Source organism: Hydractinia symbiolongicarpus, chromosome 8, assembly GCF_029227915.1.
Source record: "Hydractinia symbiolongicarpus strain clone_291-10 chromosome 8, HSymV2.1, whole genome shotgun sequence".
Lineage (NCBI taxonomy): Eukaryota > Metazoa > Cnidaria > Hydrozoa > Anthoathecata > Hydractiniidae > Hydractinia > Hydractinia symbiolongicarpus.
Genome location: NC_079882.1, coordinates 23,203,715 through 23,227,817, shown reverse-complemented (window position 1 = coordinate 23,227,817; position 24,103 = coordinate 23,203,715). Strand labels below are relative to the sequence as shown.

Below are 24,103 nucleotides of genomic sequence, written 5' to 3'. Positions count from 1 at the left end.
TTTTTGGAGCTATGTAAGCATATACAGAAAAAACCTGTATATAGTGAACACCTGTAGTGGACTTTTTATAGAGATCCGGATACGATGTCCGCTTACTGTTATAATAAGTCCGTGTGTTATTTCGTAACTCTCACAAATATAAATGACAAAAATATAATGTTATTTCAGCTGAAATAAGCTTAATTCGCAGAAATTAGTTTTGCCAACACCAAATTTTGCCAAATAAAAACGATTGCCTAACAGCGTGATATAAAAAATAGTAAATTCAAGCGCTACGCCCAAACTGCGCAAAAATAACACACCTACGCGAAAAATCTAACTGAGTATACGCCTTTTTGTTTGTTGATTTTGCTTCGAAATATTCGCTTAGCCTTAAAGTAGAAACAGTTTCTACTTTTTAGCGGCGAAATATCTCGCTGTAAACATTTACATAATTATAACACAATCTTCCGTGTTTTCCATAAAAAATTCATAACTGCCTTGTTTTTAATACCCACAAGTATTTCGCCGCATATGTCCTTAACGGAAATCACAACGAGGGTTTGTGGTCACAGTTTTAATACTTCCGAACGTTTTGGGTTTTCTTAGAAATTGTACAAATATGGTGGAAGGTGGGCAGCAAAACGAAACAAATTTTTTTTGTGAAGGGTCGCTAAGATTGTAGATTTACGAACTGATCAGATATTGTGAAGATACGTCCGACCTTTGAAGTAGAGCTACATGCCGTGTGATGTGATTAATAATTCTATAAAGTTAATAGCATAAAGTCCATAGACTTACCCTCCTTTCTCTTTCGTACACATATGTATAGTAAGACGCCTGGGCTGGCCTGGCGCCGCCCCCTAGACGTTGATCATGTCAAAATACTTCTTTTGAACGATATCTGCATATCTATATTTTCAGGGTGTCTATTAGACCTTAAAAACCGTTAAATCCTTGAAAACCCTAAAGTCAGAGATTAGGTGACCATATTTGTAATTTTTTCCCTTAACAATATTTTTTATGTTTAAATAATTAATTCATTGTGTATCAAAGAATAAAAACAAAAAAAAAATGATACATGTGCACCATGGAAAGAAACAAAAGAAAAAAGAAGAAATTCTTGTATAGATAAATTTAAAATGTCTTCGTAATTTTACAGATTTTTCTCATGTTGGCAGTTGTTTGGTCGTTGTTGTTTTACCCTGTCCTACATAAAAATATTGTGTTTAAGATCGCATTGTTGAATGCTGCTGGATTTGCCTTTGTTACGTTAGCTGCATTCTATTTTTTTGACTTTGTACCATAATATATCACAGTACTGATCGCGAGTAACTATACGCGAGTATACGAAAATAATTAAAATCCTAAAATGAGAAGGTTGTGTTGTAACCAGGGCTTCTGTATACAATTTGCTTAAAAATGGGATACACATGGAACTATTGGAGATCTACCTCTGCCTGTACACGATCCGGTTGACGTTAGTTTAGAATTTCTTGATTTTATTGACAACACAATGAAGATTAAGGATGAAACTACTGCAAGAAGATTGGGCACAAAGTTGACAGAAAGATTTAATGTCAACTTTTCTTTATCAAAAATTAAGCAATTGAGAAGAGGTCTAGGGTGGTTAGCTACTGGTAGAAAGTATTGCCAGTTGGTTCGCAAAGCTAATCGAGTCAAGCGATTAGAGTTCGCGCAACTATTCTTAAGAAATCAGGAAAACTTTGAAGACGTGCTTTGAAGTGACAAGTTCTGCATACTGTACAACTAGATTGGAATGGGATGTTATTGTTCCATTGTTGGCGGCAGCCTCCGAACCTAAAAGGCAAGCCCAAACATCCATTCAAATTCTGTGTTTGGGCTTGTATCTCAAAAAAGGTACATGCGATATCATCATTTTCAGTGGAATTTTCAAATTCTGCAGAACACACTTGCACCATTCATTACTGAAACATTTGCAGATGGGCACCCATTTATGCAAGATAATGATCCTAAACACAGAAGTAAACGATTAGGAATAAATTGGTGGAAAACTCTGCCAGAATCACCAGATATGAATCCTATTGAAAATTTGTGAAAATTTGTGAAAGTGTTAAGCCTCGAACGAAAGCAGAATTAGAGGCAGGAATAAAACAATTTTGGGCTGGCGTGACAGCAGAAAATTGTCAGTGTTATATCGGTCATTCAAAAAAAGTGGTACCCAGAGTTGTTGAATGGAACGGTAGAGCAACTGGATTTTAGGTTTCAATTGAATTTTGTATTTCTTAAAAATACTTTTTTTACAAAAATGTTTAAAAATTTGCATATTTTTTTTTTAAACCCCATGGTAATGATGTGACTTACAAGTCTTTTAAAACACCCAATCACGTGAAACTTGTCTCCTGGAAATAATAGACAGGGTATATCCCTTGATATTTGTGAGGCTAGCCATGTAAAATATGCACATCTATCTATCTATCTAATACGGAGTTCCCCTGAACTTAAGAAATCGTTGTTCTTTGTTTTAAAAATATAACAATGAACAAATCGTTCAAATTCATGCTAAAAAATATTGAAACAAAAAATAACGTAAACACCGAAACACATTTTTTAGAAAATATAGGAAAGTTTCTCGTTTAATTATACCGTTTGCCTATTGTGCATGCTAGTGAATACTGTGTGAGTACAGTAGAAAAATTGTGCGAGTATTTTCGGCGTACTCGTACGCACAGGATATTCGTTACATACTTGTGGAATACCCACAAAAGAAATTACTTGTACCCGTAGTTTAATACTTGTGGATAGTTACTTGCGACCGGCACTGTAAGTTATAATAATTTTAATTTTTTTCCTCTGTTGCTTTGCAATCAATTTTTTTTAACCAAGTTGTAGGTCATTTAAGTGCTTATTTTTGTATTTGTGTAGTTAGTCTGATTGATCTAATGGAACTTTTTGTTCCACGCTGACAATATGGGTGTATAATATTTTTCTGTTTCCCTACAAGATTGCATTATTATGATGAATAATTTTTAATGTAATTTTCCTGCATGTATTTAGAATATGTCTAGGACAAGAAGCAGTGATGTAATTTGCCCAAAATATTTCTAATAAAATCTTTTGGTCTATGAAACAATGCCATGTAGTAAAATGCTGTAATCTTGACGTAATTGGAAAGGCTGAACCCTTTGTATATCATCTCATTTTTGTGGCATTTTAGTTATTACACTAAAACAATTTGGCCAAAAAACCTTGACAACACCAAATAAAGTTGGTAAAAAATGTTTCGTCAGTTATATAGACACTGAGAAGATGTATTTTTTAAAAATAAGCAAGTTTTTATATAAGATGTTACCCAAGCTGTCAGTGTAGAGTTAAAGCTAGTTTAATAAGATATTGGTCAAAAATTTGACCCACAAATTATAAAGCCTTTCATATTGTTAGATTTTATTTAGAAAAACAATGCAGAAACCAACAAACCCTGTTAAGAGAAGTTCATCCATCCGGAATATCATGGGTTATCCAATAATAAAAGGTGGAAGTCATTCCCTACCAAGACAAAAAACAGTACGAATATGTATAAATAATTTTCAGTCTATACTACCAAATAAAATAGAGCTCTTTGATGTAGCAATATTGACTTTGGTGGCCTCTCTTCCTTTATAAAGGGGAGGGAGTTGCTTTTCCAAAATTTTGTAAAAATAGGAAGCTTAAATAATTCTTGTAGGGTTAAGCTAAATAGGGGGTTGGTTCCTCAAGTAAGACAGATTATCTAATTTAGCCGTAAAACAGCAATTGCTCGTTTTTTGTATTGCTTTATTTGCAGCAAGTTCCTATTTCTTTTTTTTTTTAAGTTACATCCTGTCTATTTATTATTATATCTAAATTCATGTTTCTGCCTGTCAATGCCTATTAGAAAATATTATTTGAAGTTGACAATTGTGAAAAGATTCAATAAACTCAGTAAAGTAAGCATATGGCAATTTTCAAAATTCACAATGTTAGAAAATTAGAGACTTATCTATGAATTAAAGATCTTGGTAAAAGTTCTAAAAAAAACAGGTATATATTAGCAAGAGAACATTTCAAATTCCTAGAACTTTTTTTACCATCAATTTGTGGTAACTATTTAACATCGCTTTTTCATAGTTCCCATATAAGTTTCAACAACAACAACAACAACAAAAAGCTAGGGTGTTCTGACCCCACTGTGAACTATGCTTTCGTATTTCTCTGCTGATCTAATTAATACTAAATACTATTAAATACGATTGTATGCTGTTTAGATACATAGTGGTTGGTTGTGGAAGAAAGGTGTAATGAATTCGCAACTCTCAAACCGAAGATGGTTTGAAATCAAGGGAGATCAGTTATATTACTTTAAAGCTAAAGGTGTAAGCATTCTATATTTTGACAAGTTTTTCTAGTTGTAATTAATGTAAGTAAACAATTAATCCTATTGTAATGGCAAGAGGGTGTGAATAAATACCATGCGGTTTAATAAGCTATGTACATTTTAGTTTTGATAGCTTTATATAGACATGCAACAATAGCAGCTTTATCAAAAAGAAATTTTCTTGTGTGATGAACACTCTGAGAAATGTTAGCTTTGTTCATGTATGTGATTCCAAAATATTGACTATAATAATCAAAATTATATTTTGAAAAAGTCAGGGACATACTTTAATGGTTCAGGTGATAAAATGTCTTTTCGTTAAATTTGTAAAAGGTTCTGCTAGTTTATCTGCAGAATTGCTGCAATTGTTGAGTTGATGTATATACACCGTGGATGATGGCCACAGGGCTATTATTTAGTATAATTTAGTTATTTTGCAGATACAAATCTAAAAAACTATACTTAAGCTTTTTTGTTAATCTACATAAATTTATTGAAACTTATTAAGGCCTTTTCTCATTTATAATATACAGTAAGTAGTTGTAAGGCCCATGGAATAATCAACTTAATTAGGGAGACAAGCAGGTACAAAAATGTATTTTGATGAGGTCAAAGAGCACCTGATTTAGTTGTACAGAACTTGCAACACTGATCAAAATAATGTGTGGGATAACATTTTCAAGAAACTGGTAAGAAAATGTTGAGATTTAAATACTTTTAACAAACAAAAAAAGTTGATCTATTGGGATATAAAGATTTTTTAAGACTTTATTAATCTGTCCATTATAAAACAGGTGGGTTGACACAGCTTTTGGCAATTGTTCCATTTTGGTTTTTTCAGGTGGTTCCTAATTACTAATGCAGTTAAAGAGATATTTAATTTTGATGTTTGCTCCATCTGTTGCATATAAAACTGATAACCAATCGCTACGGGAGCATCTTGAAAGCACGAAGATCATCCAAGATCTGAGATTACGTGTTGATATTGCAAGATTGCATGAAAGGATTCAACTCGTAGAAATTAATGTACAATGACTGATTGCATGACAAAGTATAGTGCAACGTTGGCTATACTTGTTCATGTATTAAAGATGTTTGCTTTTTGAAAGCAAGCCTAAGTGTTAAATGTTGCGTTTAAAATGACTTATGAAAAAAAATACAATAACAAACGGCGTGCCTATACCTTTTGGTATAGGCACGTCGCCCTTTCTTGCAAATCTAGTAGTTTCATCACTTTCTTTTTTAACAGTGCCATATAGCTTTTCAGCATCACCTCCATCAAGTACCTCTCTAGCACCACTGGCTACCACTTCTTCAACTTCAGCATCCACATCACTTACTATCTCACCACAATTATCAGCATCGTCGCCTTCAACATTGTCAACTAGAGTCTCTGCTTTATCATCAACATCAGAGGAATCACCAGCTGCTTCATCTTCACCGACCACAGATTTACTAGCATCACTAGCATCACTAGATTCCCTCTCATATTTCTTTACCTTCTCTGCATCACTGTCACTTTCATTTTCATCTTCCACTTCAGCAACAACATTACCACAATTCATTCTTCTTTGCATCTTACTTCATTGGAGGATGAGGGTGCAGGAGAAATTGCTTTCATTAGTTGGCAAGGATGGCATCTGTAAAAGGAACTACCATCATCATCATCATCATCATCATCATCATCATCATCATCATCATCATCATCATCATCATCATCATCATCATCATCATCATCATCATCATCATCATCATCATCATCATCATCATCATCATCATCATCATCATCATCATCATCATCATCATTCTCGGCTTAACGTCCATTTTCCATGCTAGCATGGGTTGGACAGGGTATATTAATGACCCTTTTCCAATCTGATCTAGACTGTGTTAGATGTAAACTCAACTTCCTCTGTATCAAGTCTGTCCTTATAACCTCCTGCCAAGTCTTTCTCGGTCTGCCTCTGGGCTTTGCCCCAGGAACTATCAAGTCTCTACACTTTCTTACCCAATTATCCTCCTCCATTTTTTCCAACTGCCCCAGTCAATTCAATCTTCTTATCTGGATAACATCTTTAATTCTACGGAGACTTAGCCTGCTTCTTAGCTCATCTGAACTCTTTCTGTCTCTCAGACTGGCGTTACACATCCACCTAACCATCCTCATATCATTCCTATCTAAACGGTCAAGATCTTCCTGCTTCACTGCCCATGTCTCACTACCGTACAACATAACACTTCTTATACAGGCCTTATACAACCTACCTTTTACCTCAATTGACAGGACTCTGCTAGTCAACAAAGGAAGTAACTCTCTGAATTTTTTCCAAGCAGAACCTATCCTGCAAGTAACACTTCTTCCAACACCCCCTTCACTGCCCAACATTCACCTAAGTAACAGAAGTTCTCAACTATCTCTAACGAGCCACTGTTGTACATCATTAAAGCTGGAAATACTTCATTCTCTATAGTCTCACCTTTGCAACGCTTGCATACAAACTGAATGTCAGCTCTTAACCTTCCACTAATACTACTGCACTTCTTATGTACCCAATGCTTGTCTGACAAAAAATTGAGTTGCTACCAACCCCTTTCCTGCAAACTCCACAAGGCCGCTTTCCAACTACAAGGTCACACTTGGCTGCAATGCTACTAATCATGACTTTAGACTTTGCTGTGTTTACCTTTAGCCCTTTCTCTTCTAGTCCTTTCTTCCACTTCTCAAACTGTTCAACTAATTCTTCCATCGACTCTGCTATGAGAACCAAATCATCTGCATACAATAACTCCCATGGACAACCTGTTCTGAACTCCATCGACAGCGCTTCTAAGACTAGAACAAACAACAAAGGACTAAGTACAGAACCCTGATGTACACCAACATTTACACTAAATTCATCACTAAGTGAATCGTTAATCCTGACACGACTTCTAGCATTGCTGTACATAGACTGTACCATCGTAACTAGCCACTAATCCACACCTAATTTTCTCATAGCCCACCAAATAACTTTACGTGGCACTCTATCAAAAGATTTCTCTAAATCTACAAAGGCAAAATAGAGATTCTTTTTCTCTTCTAACTACTTTTCCTGAAGCTGTCTGAGTAAAAATATTGCATCTGTAGTGCCATGCCCTGGAACAAAACCAAATTGCATCTTATCTATATCAGTCCTTTCTCTAAGTAACTTATCAATCACTCTTTCAATAACTTTCATTACTTGATCAACCAACTTCAAGCCTCTATAGTTACCCCTTTCTAATGCATCACCCTTGCCCTTGAAACAATTCACTATTACAATCGACTGCCACTCACTTGGAATAGCACCATCCTTTATAATCTGGTTAGCAAGACTTGTAATAAGCTTAACTCCAATATATCCAGATGCTTTTACCATCTCTGCAACAATACCTGATAATCCGGCAGCCTTGCCAATCTTCAATTTCCTAATAACCTCCACTACCCATTCTGTCTTGATCTGCATAGCTGGCCCTTCTACAACATCATCATCAGACAAATTATCCTCATCCCAATCCAACTCAGTGTTAAGCAACCTCTGATAATAATTCTTCCAAGCTACCCTTTTCTCCTCCTCTGTGCTAGCCAAAACACCTTCATCATCACGTATACACTTCTCACCTACAACATCTTGGTTAGTCTTCTTCTTTTGCTTTGCTATCTTGAATACCTCATTGCGCTGGTCTTCCCTTCTTAACACATCTGCAAATCTGTTTCTCTATGCTTCTGATTTTGCCTTATACACTGCTGTACGAGCACGACGCTTAGCTTCTAAGTAAATATTTTTACTACCACCTGACTTCCACTCTTTCCAAAGTTTCCTCTTTTCCTTTTTACTAAGAACTGTTCCGGGATTTTTCCAATTGTTTCCAATTGTTTGCATTCTTGCGCCTATAAAAAACCTTGTCGCCATTCGTGTAATGCTCCTCTGAAAAAGTGCGCACATTGTGTCTTAGAGCACGGCGATTGGTGTTATTTTATTTTGTCTTAATAAAAATTTTCACAAGCTGAATAAAGAGCATTAAGATTTCCTCTTACAATTTCACCGGAAGTAGATGATTTTAAAGCAGGGGGTGAGAAAGATATTACTGAAGGTAAATTCACGTTGGTGCCGAAAACAAGCTGGTTTGGAGGAAATCCTTCCTGATTTTGAAGCGCATTCTTCGCCGAAATTGCAGTATCCATATTGCATTTAACATTTTCTTTGGTTTTCATCATCGATTCATTGAGCACTTTATTATTTCTCTCTACAACGCCGCTACTGAAAGATGATTCACCTGGTGTTGTGCTAATCTTGACGCCTAACTTCTCACTCATCTTCTCCATAACTGCATTACAAAATTTCCCTCCACAATCATTATGAAACTTTCTAGGTGCTCCAAAATAAGCTATCCATAATTGAAAAATTTTGCATACCACAACTTCTTTCTTCCTTGTATTAATCAAATATGCAGCTGTGTATCGAGTACCCGCATCAACAAGACGAAGGAACCATTTTCTTTTTCCAACCATTTTTTCTTTTTCCAGCTCATTCAAATCCATACAGACAACATCGTTAAATTTATCAGACACTGGCAGTCCAACAACAGGCCCAGATTAAGTTTTTTTATAAAGCTTACAGAACTTACAAGAAGAACAACAAAACAAAAAAATTCTTTGTCACTGCATCAACTTTTCTTCAACAAGCCAACCATTTTTTCTTTTGATGTATGACATAATTGACAATAAAGTTTTATTGCCTTCTTCTTCTTTTCTTCTTTAGGAAAGGTCAACAGGTTTTCTGTATGAAAAACAACTTTACAGTTTTTATGAGCTGTCAATGACAAAAAGTAATGTCCTGATGAGCTGCACTGAAGATCAAGCTTTTCACCATTAATATTGCAGAATGGTTTTCAAAATCAATTTTCATACACAAGGACTTCATCGCAGGTTTACTTTAAGCAATGGAAACTCATTACTCACAACATCAACTTTTGTAATTTTCCGCTTTTTTCCACCAAAAAATACTGGAATCTTCACACATTTGAAGCTACGGCTCTCCACACCATCACCAAAACGAAACAGCGACTCACTTGAAACAGTACTTTGATGAACCTTTTTTCGATCTTTTTCATTCAACATGTTAACAAACTCATCAATCCACACTGATCCAGCCACACACCATACTTCCACTACCTTTTCCAGTCACCAGTGTAATATGAACAGTCATATTACTTTCTTCCACTACTTTCTCACGATGCGAACAATTTCCAACGAAATGTTTTGTCGACTCACAATGAGGACATCGTAAAACAATGCCTTCAGAATGAACTGGGTTATCAGATGTATTTGCTGTGCTTCTTTTATTCGACTTTCAGAAACTGCTTCCACGGGAATAATTTCTCCCGCCTCGTTTTCCATTACCATACTTGTCCTTGCCATAAGTATAGGAACCACCTCAGAGCTGTCTTCAAACGAGTCACCAAATACTTTCTGTAGTTTGTCTTTCATATCCATGTACTCTAACTTGGCAGTAGGTCTCATCAGTTTCTCTAGATAAATTTGCAGTTTGCAGTAAGAAAAACGCTTGCACACCCGACGGTAATTCTAGCTTGTACCGCTTCACTTCTCTGTATCGTTTTTCATATTGCATAATGAAGGTTGAAAAATTCTCTATCCTATACTCTACAAACTTTAAATGCATGATATGCATGAGTTGTCTCGTCACTTTGAAACACTTCATCAAGTTTCTGTATAATCACTTAGACACCATCATCTTCTTTCAAGTCACTAACTGAATGGCATAAACTGCTTCCCGAGCTTTGCTTTTCAATGACAGATATACAGCAGGTTCTTGATGTTTAGGTTCTTCCTTTGGAAGCATTGCAAAACTTCAACATCATTCTTCCATGATGCGTAATCGTTGTTTTCTTCAGGCTCGAAGACCGAAGGTGATTTTATGCCACTCATTGTACACATTTAAAGCAAAAGAGTCAATATAAATACCTCAGTATTCCAATTAAACTTGGACAGTGGATAACGTTGCCAGCTATGCTACCATTGTTAAAGAGATATTTTATATATTACCTGTTGGTCTTCATATCTTTGTTTCCCTTTTGGTATAGAATACACCTCCACGATGTTCTATTATCTAGAGTACTATAAGAACAAAGAGAATCACAATATTAAACATTAACAGAGATGACATCAGTTATGTCCCACTATTTCCAAGTTATTTGGCCTCAAACTTATTAGTGAACTGCAAAACCTTCAATAAGTTTGATTATACTATTGACATCAATCTTTAATGTAGTATTTTGAATTTTTGCATTCTTTAGAAGAAAAAGACATTTGAAAAGCGGGATTTTGACTTCCTTCAGTATTTTTTATCATAGACAAACTTTTTCTATTACTACAAGAAATTAATAGGTAATTTACATTGATAAAACCATTGTAATACATTTATATAACTAAACAAGATACGTCAGTTTTTCCCCTGCTTGGGTTACTGAAGATAATTCTCCAAAGCTGTGACGGGTTAATGAGGTCATCAAAAAGAATTTAAACTATAGTATCTCTGTAACTGAAAAAGCACAATCTAATTTATTTTCTTTATTGGATTAAACCTCTATGCAATAAAAGCAATTGCGAAACAAATTTAAACAATTAGTAGGCTGCCAAATTAACTCCCTTTCCCCCTAATGCTTATTAGAACCCCCTCCTTATTATGTTTTAATAAACATTGTCACTCATCTCTATACCTAAATTCATTATTCATAAAATTTTATATGGTTGTGCGAAAATTTTATACCAGGTACTGTATATACAGTACAATAAATTGGTATAGGTAGTCTTGTAATGACACATGACTTTTAACATGGTTTTTCTGTTTTGTTTTCACATTTTAAGTGTGTGTTATATTTTTAATATATCCTAATGCTGGAGGTTAAATTTACGAGGGTCGCCCGTTCTTTAAATTTACCCGTCGCAACAAAGAGGATAAAAATATACCGCATTTGATATTCGTGCGCATTTTAAAAATTTCGTGTTGTCCGTTAAGAATCCACGGGGTCGCCCGTCCTTTATATATCGCATTTCGTGTTTCCGTAACAGGACGCAGCTTTCGCGGACAGACAGACAAAATACGGCTATTATTAAAGAGATAATATATTTCTTTAAATGTTTGCACAGGCCAATCTACCAGCATAGTATTAATAAATTTGATGCAATTTTTATGTAGGGTTTTTAATTTTGTAACAATTCGGAGCTCGTTCCACTGGAGAGAATGTTTTAAAAATGCTGTGCCATTGTCATCATCATTCTATTTAAATTATGTTTACTTGTAATATTTAAAACGTGTGTTACGATCGAAGTTACCAGTTAAAATTTTTCATTAAAGGATTCTAATCCTCTTGGGCAAGTATCTCTTGCTGGAAACGAGATTAAAAGACACCCACCATTGGCAGACACAAGTGGAAAATACTTGTTTGAAATAATTGGTATGTTTTTAGGTTTCTTTTTAAATTGTCGATTTTGCTTTTTCATTGGATAGATTATTAAACAGACTGTGCATTAAAGTTAGTGCAGAGCCGTGACTATCTAGTTAAATTTGACAAATTTATATATACAATGTGAAATGCAAACCTAGTAAAGGGATTTCAAAGTAAAAAATTTTATTGTTAAACAGGTCAGGAATAGATTGTTTCTGGCAGGTCCAAAATTATTGATATTAAAATTTGCTATTCATATGATATCATATTTATGCATTGTACAATTTATCCACCATAATTAATTTGAAAACTTTTGTATGCAGATATCTTGAGAGACAAACATGATTTAAAATTTTTAAGGCTACAATCTTGGACAAAAATATTAAGACAAAGGCAGTTTTTTCTCATTATTCAAACATAGACAAAAATGGCAAACAGTCAATGAAGTCTTTTGCACACACGTAGGCCAGGCAGACAGTTTAGCACACACGTAGGCCAGGCAGACAGTGACATTGTTTAGCTCGTCCACACACCGAAATAATCCACATTGGGGCACACAAAGACCCCGATTTTTGTAAAAAATGGCCATGCTGACCTCAGCAACAATTAGCACATTTTAAGAATTTGGACTTTATCAAATGACCTAAGTCCTAAGTTCACTCTGAACATTGACAAGTGAGTAATATAAAAATAGTCTACACAATGAGTTTTGGTTGCGAACTTTGAAATTAACTATCTTGTCTTATCATATTTTGACCAAGATTGTAGTTGTTAAAAAATCTAAAAGTACTAGTTAGTTAAACAATTATTCAAGCTTTATAACTTAAGTCCAACACTATTTTTCACCTCTTGATCCCAAACAACAATGCCTCAGTAAGATGAGAACTATAAGTTTTACCATACTTTATTTGGAAATTTCTGCATTAAATTAAGCAGGTTTTTTTATGATTCGTATTTACTATATTTTTTACCTTGTGATATCAATTCTAATACATTTTAATCTTATTGATTTATATCAACAAGTTCAATATCTTTTTGCTAATATGTATTTGTATGGTATAGCTGGTGAGCAACGAAAGGGCCGACCTGTGATGGAAAACTTTGATACGTTGTTGTTTGGAGCTGAAGCTCCTTATGAGATGGAAGAATGGATAAAAGCAATCAACAGAGTTATTTACACTGTAGGTAGTTTTAGTGTGACTTTCTCTAGCACATTGTGTGAACTCTTAAGACCCAATATGACCTTGGGGTTTAGACAAATTTGGATTTTCCGTGGCTAAAGGGAGTAAGCAACAATTAGAAACTTTGATAATAAAGAACCCTTCTCTCTTTTGAGGATGAGGGGACGGTAAAAAAATTAATGGGAGGATTCACGATAATTTGTAATTTCTATATATGAAAATGAAGGAAAGACTTTTTTACTTCTTTAAATTTAAACTTCTCTAAACTTTTCATTACACAAGTTTTGCTCAGATATTTTTTTACAGAAAAATTCTGTGTGCTTTCTCTTAAAAATCATTTACTTCGATCCTGAATATCTTCCTCCACATTTAAGTGACATTGGTCAGTTTGTCATTCTGTCAATCCTGCACAGCCATTTTCATCATCCATGCTAAATTTGTTGTAACACTCCTGCAAATATAAAAGTGTTCTACAACTGGGGAAATAGACTCTGAAACTTAACAGAGGATACCTAAACTGGGACGAGGCAGAGCAGGTAAAAGTAAATCAAGTTGGGTGAATAAAAGTGGCTTCACACTATGGCTTTACGCAGTGGCCTACTAAGGAAATAAAAAGCGTATTGTTAGTAGGAAACAAGCAAAGTCTTTTTTGGAGTGTGTAAATAAAAGTTGTTTTAAATGAAATATTTTTATGTGTTAGGATTATAAATAATCCTCTAAGTTGCTGACAGGACAGTAATACTCTCCTATAGTTTCATGTTTTAAATTCTACAAGTAGTTTTCGTGATGTCAAGATTTTATTCAACATATTCAACATTTCTGCATTTCTAGCCCCTCGGCGGAGGCATGTTTGGTCGTTCGATAATTGAAACTGTAAAACTGGATTCCAGGAAAGGTGGTGGAATGGTACCTATTATTGTTGAGCAATGCGTCGAATATATTAGAAAAATAGGTATATATACTTCTTTTTCTTTTTTAATTATTAGTAGATGCGTTTTCAACTCCTGTGTCATTTAAACTAAAAAATAACGAAGGCCAATTTACTCCACTGTCAAAAATGAAAACGATAACTGTCATTATAAAACGAGAGCTTTGAAAAGACGAACAAGAACTGTGACACCAGCGCCATCGCACATTTTGGAATACATGAAACTATATTTTATGAAGGAATGAACGAGGAAGGTATATTTCGAGTGCCTGGTGCAAAAGACGATGTGGAGATGTTAAAGAATTCATTTAATAAAGGTACCTCCCTTTTTACGCCATAGTTAATTTGATGAAATGTTTCTAAAAACTAAAATAACATTTTAAGGGGAAGTAGTAATGATTTTTTAATTCGGAAAAGGATGAGAAAAAAAGGACGAAGTAAGAAATTGTTTCTTCTAATTTACGCTATGATTTGCAAAGATTTTCACATCTTTTGTTTACTACCTGTTTTGTTTGGTATGTTTGTTACCTGTTTCTCGTATCTTAATTTTTAATGTCTCCGACGCTCCTCATGAATGCATTATTGTAAAGAATGTCTCCTCCGCTTTTCTTTATTTTAAGCTTTAGTAAAATTAACTGGGCCAGGCTATTTTGTTGTTTTTTAAAAAATAAGTCATTCTCGTCACAGTCTCAAAGATTATTTCATCTCCTAGGAGTTACAAGCATTTCCTGTCAAGTCGTAACAGATAGAAGTACAGTTTATTCAATCTAAACGCTTTTTGTTTTCAATACTTAGGGGAAACAATTACGTTAAAAGAAGGAGAATACAAAGTGCATATTGTTGCTTCTGTGTTAAAGCAATACATTGGAGATTTACCTGATCCAGTTATTCCGTCTGAAAATTATGATCAATTTATTGCTGTGGGAGGCTGTAAGCTACTTTTTACTGTTTATAGTTTTGCAATTGGTTTTACTTAAATGTCCACTTATCAGTATGAGAAGTAATTTATCCATAATGGTTTTCACTTTCTAAGCAGTTTTGCAGTATCACTAACAAATTTTGTTGTTTTTAATTTTTTATTTTTTATTTTTATATACTTTAACATTTTTTTTTAGTATACAAAGAAGACAATAAGGCCGCCATTTCGAAGTTTCGTAATTTGTTAAAAATTATACCAAAGGAACATTTAAATTTATTAAAATACTTAAGGTAACGTATAGTTGTTGCATGCTGCGAAATTCCTTTAAGCTTGGTTTCCACTTAGCAATAACTAGCAGTAACTAGCGCTAATGAGCGGTAAGTGAAAACCAAGCTTTAGCATGCCATTAAGTTGTCTTTTCAGTTTTAATCTCCAAAGTACGCTCGCCAAAGATATCTTTCTTCATTTTAGCCGTTTTTTATTTGAACTTCAAACATATGAAAAAACAACGAAAATGACGATTGTGAATCTTGCTCTTGTATTTGGTCCAAATATATTAAGACCCCAGGTAAGACGTTTGTTGGTATGTTGTAAACACTTTTTTATGCCGCATTGCGTGCGTCTCGCTACTTGCGGTACCATTTTTCCGTGACAGGCAGATGTAAGCAGGTATCATAATATAGACTAGTCAATAGCCCGTGGATAAATCCACGAGTTCTAAATATATCGCATTTCGTGTTTCCTTAACCCGGCTTTTTCTCGCGCACAAACAGGCAGGCTATTATTAAAGAGCTGATCATGTTTATAACCCTGTCTTTGTTTCTATTGGTATTACTAACAGCGAAGATACTGCGAGGGGGTTCTAGCGCTTTTAAAGGTCTAAATTGAACTGCGAATATTTCAATCTTTATTCTCTTGCTTACGATCTGAAAAAGTTGATTTACGCTTTGATAGACTTCTGGCATAGCTTGGTCTTGGAATTCAACTCACAAACTTCTGTAATGGAAGGCAACGCTTCAAAACCATACCGTGGTTTTTTTCCAACAGTGTTATCTCTACACTTAAGAATATTGGTAGTCAATGAAATCTAAAAATACATAAATAGATTTTTAGTCCCTCTGTTAATTTTTTTTACATGTAATTTGTATTTCATTGCTTTAAGAAATAAAAAATTATTTATTTTCACTTATTATATCCAATTTAGTTTTAATTCTGAAGATTCTTTCCGGAAAATTGTGGTCTATATTTTCTAATGGCACCATTTTCTAGCGTCTGTGGCGATTACCTTTAAACTTTTCTCTGAAGATCTGAGTTTACTTTCTCTTGGTGACTATTAGTTTTTATCCGGTTTCATTATTTACCTGTTCTGTTCGCAGGGCGACGATCCTGATTTTTTACTTAAAAGTCTTGGCGATGTCAACAGAACTACAATGGCGATTGTGATGTGTCAGGAGGAATTGTTCCCTGTGACACCAGATGAAAAATATTACCAACCCAGAGATTCCTTCGATAAGTGAGTATGGATTATGGATGCAACATAGTCTAATAAAATACAAATAAACGGTTAAAAAAAATCGTGATTTCTTGGAAATCAATCCACTTCAGGAAGAAGGGATAATCATATAACAACAGCTGTTAACTTGTACCATAAGCTAAATTTTTTTTGTATTTCAGCTTGTATTTAAAGGTTGCCCCACCAATGACACAAGACAAAAGATCTATGTCTGATAGCAGTTTATCGGATTTGATAGATCGTAAGAATAGTTTTACTAAAATTTCTAATAGTTCTTAAAGTGCGTTTTAAATAAGAGTCGTATTTGTTTTTTCTTCGTGAGGGTTCAGCATGAGAACATGAGAAAGCGTGTTTGTTTGACTAATGTTTTCTTTGTGTGTCTTTTTCTCTATAGTTGAAAGAACATTCAGTACTGAAAAGAGAGGTATGATTTTATTTTTCCAATTTTTTTTGAATTTTTTGTGAAAGGTAAAATAATACTTTTCCTGACTGAAAGTGTTGAAGTAATAATACCCAATTGTTTTAGTGACGATCTAGCAGATGTTAGAGTTACTACCATTTTTGAAATATATAGGAATTAATCAAATGTTAAATATTGCAGACACAAGCAATCACTTACTTTATTTTTATGTTAGACACACGCAGTTCAAACTAAAAGAAGTTCACTGGTAAATGTTCCAAGAGGGTTTAGGATTTTAGGTTATTTAGTTAAATCCTAAGCTTTAAAAAATTTTGCTGATACGAGCGCAGTCCATTGTCACGATTTTTTGGTTCTCCCCAAATTACGGCGCTTATTGTTCCAAAACTGTGGCTTGGGCGTTTCTTTAAAGTTGTTTATTCGATCTATACATCTGCCACAGTAGTGTTTACGCAGCCTACCCAAGGAGTGGTCAGGCGAGGCTGTTGAAAATTTTCCAAAGTTATGAACATATTTGTGGTAGTACAATCGCATGATATTGAGTACGTTTGGGCAAGGGCAATGATGAATTTACGATAAAATGCGGTCATTTTTTTTATTTTTAGATGAAGTAGCACAGTTAAAGAAAGAAATTGAAGAACAAAGAAAACAATTTCAAGACCAGATAGAAGAACTAGAGAATAAATTGGACGCTGAAATAAAAATTCGCGAAATGATTAAAATACGCTTAACGGATGAGCATAAAGCCAGGTTTACATTTGATTTTTTTTATTCGACTCCTTTTGTCTCCTCGCTCGTCAATACGTACATATCGCACCTTTAGTAACAAATGGGCACATTGATATGTGCCCATTTCACTTTTTAAATATTTAAATTCTTTCTGTTAGGTAACTGTAATATTTTTATGTCACGAATACCTAAAATTCATTAGTAACGAAAATTTTTCCGTTTTCAATGTGTGTCTGCTGAAAGTTTTTTTGTTTGAAAATTTTAGTTTTTCTAATTCTTATAAAAGAAGGACCAGTGTATAGAAATTATATATAGGGTAATCAGAAAATCAATAAAAAAATGCAGTTTTGAAGTTATTTTTTTATGTTGTTTTCATATTTGGGAGACTCTATCTATAAAGTTGGATCCTAAAGACCCTTTTTTAGATCTTAATTGAATATATGTACACTTTAAATGCTTCTAGCCTTCTTTTTGTGTCATTTCCCGTAATCATTACTTTTAAAATTTGGTTAAAATTTGTTCAAAAGTACCCATACATTTTTCGACTTTATAAATCTTGCCCGAAAATTTTTCCGCTTAAATAACAAATTGTGTCCGAAAGTTTTCCCGCCGAAACATTTTAGTTTTTATTGTAGTTTTCAACATTGGCGTATTTAAAATTTTGTAACATGAAAATAAAAACTACCTTTGATGGGCGGTGGATTAAAGATGCGTCCTGTTGTTATGAAAATTCAGTTTTTTCCTCATTATGTACTGTATGAACAAAGGGGTACTTTAAAGTCCATTTTGAATGTAAAATGACGCATCAACATATCTTACCAATTAAAGAATTAGGGAAATTTCATTTTCGCGCTTTTTTCTTGCAAACTAATTAAATTCTGCATTTTAAGTGCCCTCATAACGCTGATCCTTCTGGTGTAACAGAAAACTTGAGATAGGCATAATTTTTCCTTTTGAAGAATTAGAAGAATATATCACATAAAATTGGCCCTGTGCCTTTTTGTTACGAAGGCTGTGATATTTTAACAATCTTTGAATCTTGGAAGTAGGATTCTTTTCTTTGCTTTAGTTTATATTTTTTTCACGAAATTTCATATTATCTAACATAGGGTTGCTGCGGAGGAGAGACTCGAGTTATACAGAAATGGCATCGAAGAATATTGTAAAAAATTTGGACATGTTGATATTAGCATATCTTGATATAGATCTTTAATTGTAGGAAACTCTTTTAAACTGAAAATGAATTTATAATTTAGATGAAAAGTAATTTTATAGTCTGAGGCAGCCATGTATATAGCTTGTATTTACTGGGCCTCGTTTGTTGTTATGTGGTTATTTCTATTTTTCAACATTTTTGAGAAATTAGATTTTAATGCTCACACTGTAATGCTTTAGTCAAACAGTCTCTTCATAAACCCTCTCCCTTTAAGCCCAACTTCTTTTCAAATTCATTGACCTTTTCAATGACCAATCAAACTAAGAAATTAAACTTTTTTCTGTACTTTTTTTTAACAGCAGGTTTAAATTCTTAGTTTAGAATCTGCTATAACATATAGCAACGTTAAGAAAAGTTTAAGGTAACACCCCCTGACTCCCATATATAAAGTCACCTTCAAATAGCTGACCTGGCGTCTTTTTCGAACATACAAGTTGTTCTTTCGATGTCCAACGACTATGTAGTTATATGGTATATTACGATAATGCTCCTAAATGATTGATATGCATTCATTAACTCTTTATAATTGTTACTAAATATATTTTTGTATAGCGCTTACACCAATGGATAGTACTGTCTTAACTCAGAGTAACAAAAAGATTTTGTCTGGTATTTAGAGGTTTCTGCTTTTTGGAAAGCAGGAATCTTTAAACAATTTAATTGTTTTCAATTTTAAAAAATCAAATTAAAACTTCTTTAACAACTTTTACCTCGAATCTCTCCAACCTTCGTTTTACAAACTGTGGCATGTTTTTATTTTTAAAATGCATCAAGAGAGAACTACATTATTATTAGGTATGTAATTTAATGTAAAAATGACAGCTGACGTATTTCACGATTGTATATAGCTTATAAACACTTTTTCAGTTGTAGCTGGAATCTTTGCCGTTGCGAGGAATTTTCCGAAAAATATTTGCGAAAAGACAGTTGTTGTATAGCATTTTGAAATATTTTCAGCATTTCAGCATTTTGAAATATTCTCGGCATTAAAATTCAGTAATTTTGTGAAGCACTAAATTTTTAAAGTTAGAAAGAGAAAAAAGGAGAGAGCGCCAGAATTATTATGTGTTATTAATTTTTTTAATTTTTTTTGCTTTTATGTTAGTCCTTTATTTAGTTATAAAGATTTATTGCATGCATATTTTTTATACATTTTTTACATATATAACATATAAGATAAATGCTTTACTGATCGATGGTTTATCTATGCGGTCAAAGCCCATTCGGTTAATTGTGAACACTTTCTTAAGACTCTGAATAACTTACGCAGCATCTTACCTAGTACACACCTGTGGCGTATACAACAAGTTTCAAATTCTGTGTGGCGTTTATTTTAGAAAAAAGAGGTGTTTAGCACGCGTTTCTTTTAGAAGTAACTGAATTGCTAAGGGATGAGGCTGAGATTTGGACTAAACTTAAGTAACAGCTAAGGCAACTGGTCAGGCAGAAGTTTTAAAAAAGGTAAAACAGGGGCTGGATAATCTAGTAAGTTACCGTTAGGTACCATACCATGATTCTCTACGGCTGTCCGTGGAGAATCATGGAGAAATAAAAATCCAAGTGCTGAATGGCAGGTGTGAAGTTGACAGAAGTGATGTTCTTTTAACGAGTATTTTAGGATTGCAAAAATAAAGTAAAAAAATATGAGAATAAGAATATAAAGCAAAAAGAATTCTCGCTTGAATCTGGTAGGATAGCTCGACAACCTTGTAGCAAAGCAATTTTTCTGTTTTTTAATATTTTTCGCGCCGCCTCGGATATCTAAAAAGCGAAAAATTGCCCTGGAAACGAGATTGGTTAGCTTGAATGAAATTAGCCTGACTCATAAAGATGTCAATGTACTGAAATGATAAGTAATGATAAGAAGACTTGGGAAGCAATGTAAACTTAGTTTATAAAAAAATCTGTAATTGTTGTGCAACTGCAACCTCGTGCCTAGTGCATCTTGCATCTTTGCTGCTGTCGTCCTGGATGTCAGAAAAAAAGATGCCCTGGGGACGAAGTTAGTGCAACTATTGTAAGATTTAAAGTGCGATATCTCTTGCTTCGCTTTGTTGTACAACGTATTTTCAATAAAGTCGAAACAGTGTCTGTTATATAGCAGTTCTTTAACGATTTTTAATGTCCCCAATTATTTTTTTTTATATTAGTAATATTTTATAAGAACTGAAAGGCTGAGATTGACTGAAAAATAAAAGCAAAAAAGGGAATAGCCAAGCAAGACTTTTTTTGAGATTCTGCAAAATTTGTACCTGAATTAAATTAATAAAATAAATAGAATTTCATAGTTCAATTGAAGTTTTAAGCTTGAACATATAAAAATGATAAGAACACTTCAAGTTGAAGTCAAATTTTATGACTCACATAAAAAAATTCTATTCACTTTTGTACAACATTGTGTTTCGTGAAAATACAACCTCGTTTCTAGGGCATTTAGCCTTGTTGATGAAGTTTTTATTGGCCACTCCGTTATAGCGACTCAGGGGCCGAGGTTGATGAAAATTGTAACTACGATTGCTGTATAGAATTGCTCATGCTTTGCTCATGTTATTTTTTTCTATCAGGACAGCAAATATATTGCAGCAAATATTTTGTTCGTTGATTCAAGTGGTATAACGAATAGTTTTAGTTTTAACAAATATTAAGATTAGTTTCCAACAAAATCTGCAATTGTTGCGCCATACTTAGAAATATTTCTATCTCTGCATCATTTATTGTGTAATATCTCTTCTTTTTTTTTGTTTTTTTGGTTGTACTGTTCTCAATAATCTTGTCACAGTGACTGTTGTGCAACTTATACAATGGTTGCTCAACAATTTTTATGTCAACGGAAGCCATGTTTTTGTTTTTTTACTAAGATTACAACATATAATGTCTATTTTGTAATTTCTCGTTTCCATCTTGATCCTGTATTCTCGGATATTTTGTTCATTTCAATCTCACTACTACTTCCTGCAGATCAGTTTCCATATAACCGAGATGCGCTAATATGCTAAGACGTCACTGTCAAAGGCTTGTCTTGTGGGTGTGTCCAAATAATTTATTAAAAAAACACTTTATACTTTTCCCACAACCTCGTTCCCAGGGCATTTTGCCTCGTTGATGAAGTTGATGAAATAAAAGCAGTTCGAAGTTTACGCTTAAAAATGTAAAAAGAGTAAAAAACTTCAGGTTAAGGCCACTCCGTAATAACGGCTCAGGGGTCACAAGCCCTGAGGGCGAGGTAGCTTTTCTCACTACTCTTTTTTTCTTAGTGGAAAGCCTTTGAGGACTTGTAATGAAATTGATAGGTGGCATCCAAATATCGTGACCTATTGTAACGAAAATATAATCAAAATAGAATGCATAACATGAAAGGATATAATAAAATACAAATTGGAACAAAAAAGGACCTCGTGTTACTCTTTTATTTTTTGAATTTTAAAGCATTAAAAAACTTTAGAAATTTTAACTAAATACCAAGCAGCTGTTCTCCTTTAAAAACGATTCAAAATGTCACCGTCAACTATCTCTTTCTTAAAAACATTGCAGGATGCTATACAAAGTTAATGGGATACACGAAAAGCACATGTGGGATTTTATAACAGGTGCAAGTAAAGTGGGAAGGACTTGAAACAAAACAAAAGAAAATCACAGCACAATTTTTAAGGCAAAAATTTTTTAAGCAGCTGCTTACAATACCACCCTGTATGCGTTTTTTGATAATAACAATCTTTTCCTTGGTCTCCCACTTTTTTAAATAGGAATATTCTCTGTTTTTAATAAAATGGTATAAAGTTGTTAAAACTCAAAGAGTAAACATTCTTATATTTGAATTTGACATTGGAGAAGGGTTGACTCTGATTTTGAACCATGGGTTTTTTGAATTATAGTGTGTTTATTTTTTGTTTGGTTACTCTTAGTTACGTTGTAGAATCAAGACCAGGAAAATCTACAAGTTAGTTGTTTTGTATATCAATTCGAATGTATTTTGAAACGAAACGTAATTTTAGAAACTTTGTTCCGAAAAAACATCTTTGCATTCCTCTTCGTTTAATGAACGGTTTTTACTGTATTTTATATCTGATAATCTTTCCCAAATATCTAACAGTATAATAAAAATGCTTTGTTTTCGTTTTGGGCAGGCAGCATAGTAATTGCTAAACTTATTTTTTTAGAGTACGGAAGAGTTGGAAGAAGCGAGGAGGAGAGTGATGATGAGCTAAAGGCACAAAATAGATTCTGGGGCGTAAGTAAATTTTATACAAAAAAAAAGAGAACGAATAATCTTGCGTAGCGCATTTTAATTTTTCTTTTACTCTTCTTTTTGAAGGTCCCTTTCTTTTAATTGTCTTTTGCGGTAATACATTATTCGGATAAAACATTTTGCGTAATTGGCAAAAAATGGCAAAACTCGCTAATTTAAATCTGCGCCAATTTTTTCTCTCGCTGCGCCAAATTAAATCCGTGCGAAGTTTTCTTCGAATAAGGTAATTCAAGGATGTGGAGATGAAATTCTGTACGTAATAAATTGAATTCACAAAATCTATAGTCGAAAAAGTTAGAATGCTCTTTTTATTTTCAAAATGAAATCTATGCACTTTTCTTGACGAAAACATCTGCAAACTTCCGATTTTTAAAATAGATCAGGAAATTATTGAAGCTCAAACATTAAGAAAGAATTCAATTGTTTTTATTTATTCTTTAGTGTATCGGTGAATTCAATAACTGTTTAGTGGATGCGAGTAGATCAATCAGCTCAGCATTGAAAGCATGTCACCTTTACTACACATCATGCGTTGATCTATCGGGGTACATTTCAGAATCTCCAGCAGACATACTGGCCAATGCAGCAACTTCGAATGAAGGAAATAACGTATAAAAATACACTATTGTACAATTTTTTTATGTGTTAATGATTCTAAAGTAAAAAAAAGAATAATACAGAATGCGCTGATCGTTTCTCTGAATAATTTTGGAGTAATGAAAGTTGACAATATGTATGATGTTATTTAGGAAAAATTAAGATACTTTCCTGGCAAAATCTTCGTCGCCCTCAACCCCCTCTAAATTTCAGTCACTCGTCCAGGTGCCCGCGGAAATTTTTCCATTTTTTAAACTTTCTTTATCGACTTCGAAAATGCCAAAAAACCACATAGTCAGATAGATTATGACAACCAAAAATAGAAGTTAGTGACAAAATTTCCTGGAACCTAGCTAATTTAACAACTGTTGTTGAAGACATTGGGTGTGTTGGTGCAATTAAACCTCCCATTTAAAATATAAAATCCTCGCAGCGCAAAAACTTTTAAATATTGACATCTGCTCCGTATGTTAAGCAGAAAAAATCGATTCACGATTCCTAATCCCACGACCTT

At 33.7% G+C, this 24,103-nt stretch overlaps 2 protein-coding genes across 2 annotated transcripts; both read left to right on the top strand.

Annotated features, from left to right (window-relative positions):
- Positions 1-3,264: 3,264 nt before the first annotated feature.
- On the top strand, positions 3,265-19,938 carry LOC130654495 (rho GTPase-activating protein 24-like). Its single transcript, XM_057457087.1, has 14 exons — positions 3,265-3,525; positions 4,245-4,352; positions 11,752-11,851; positions 12,905-13,023; positions 13,855-13,975; positions 14,191-14,268; positions 14,747-14,881; positions 15,067-15,160; positions 15,342-15,438; positions 16,247-16,383; positions 16,545-16,624; positions 16,778-16,807; positions 17,407-17,551; positions 18,640-19,938. Exons 1-14 carry the CDS (start codon positions 3,421-3,423, stop codon positions 18,728-18,730), a joined length of 1,440 nt encoding a protein of 479 aa, XP_057313070.1. The 5' UTR covers positions 3,265-3,420; the 3' UTR covers positions 18,731-19,938.
- Positions 19,939-22,518: 2,580 nt separating this feature from the next.
- LOC130654689 (uncharacterized) lies at positions 22,519-23,674 on the top strand. The gene is made up of 3 exons (XM_057457304.1): positions 22,519-22,683; positions 22,904-22,974; positions 23,434-23,674. The coding sequence occupies exons 1-3, from the start codon at positions 22,599-22,601 to the stop codon at positions 23,605-23,607; spliced, it is 330 nt and encodes a 109-aa protein (XP_057313287.1). The 5' UTR covers positions 22,519-22,598; the 3' UTR covers positions 23,608-23,674.
- The last annotated feature ends 429 nt before the right edge of the window (positions 23,675-24,103 follow it).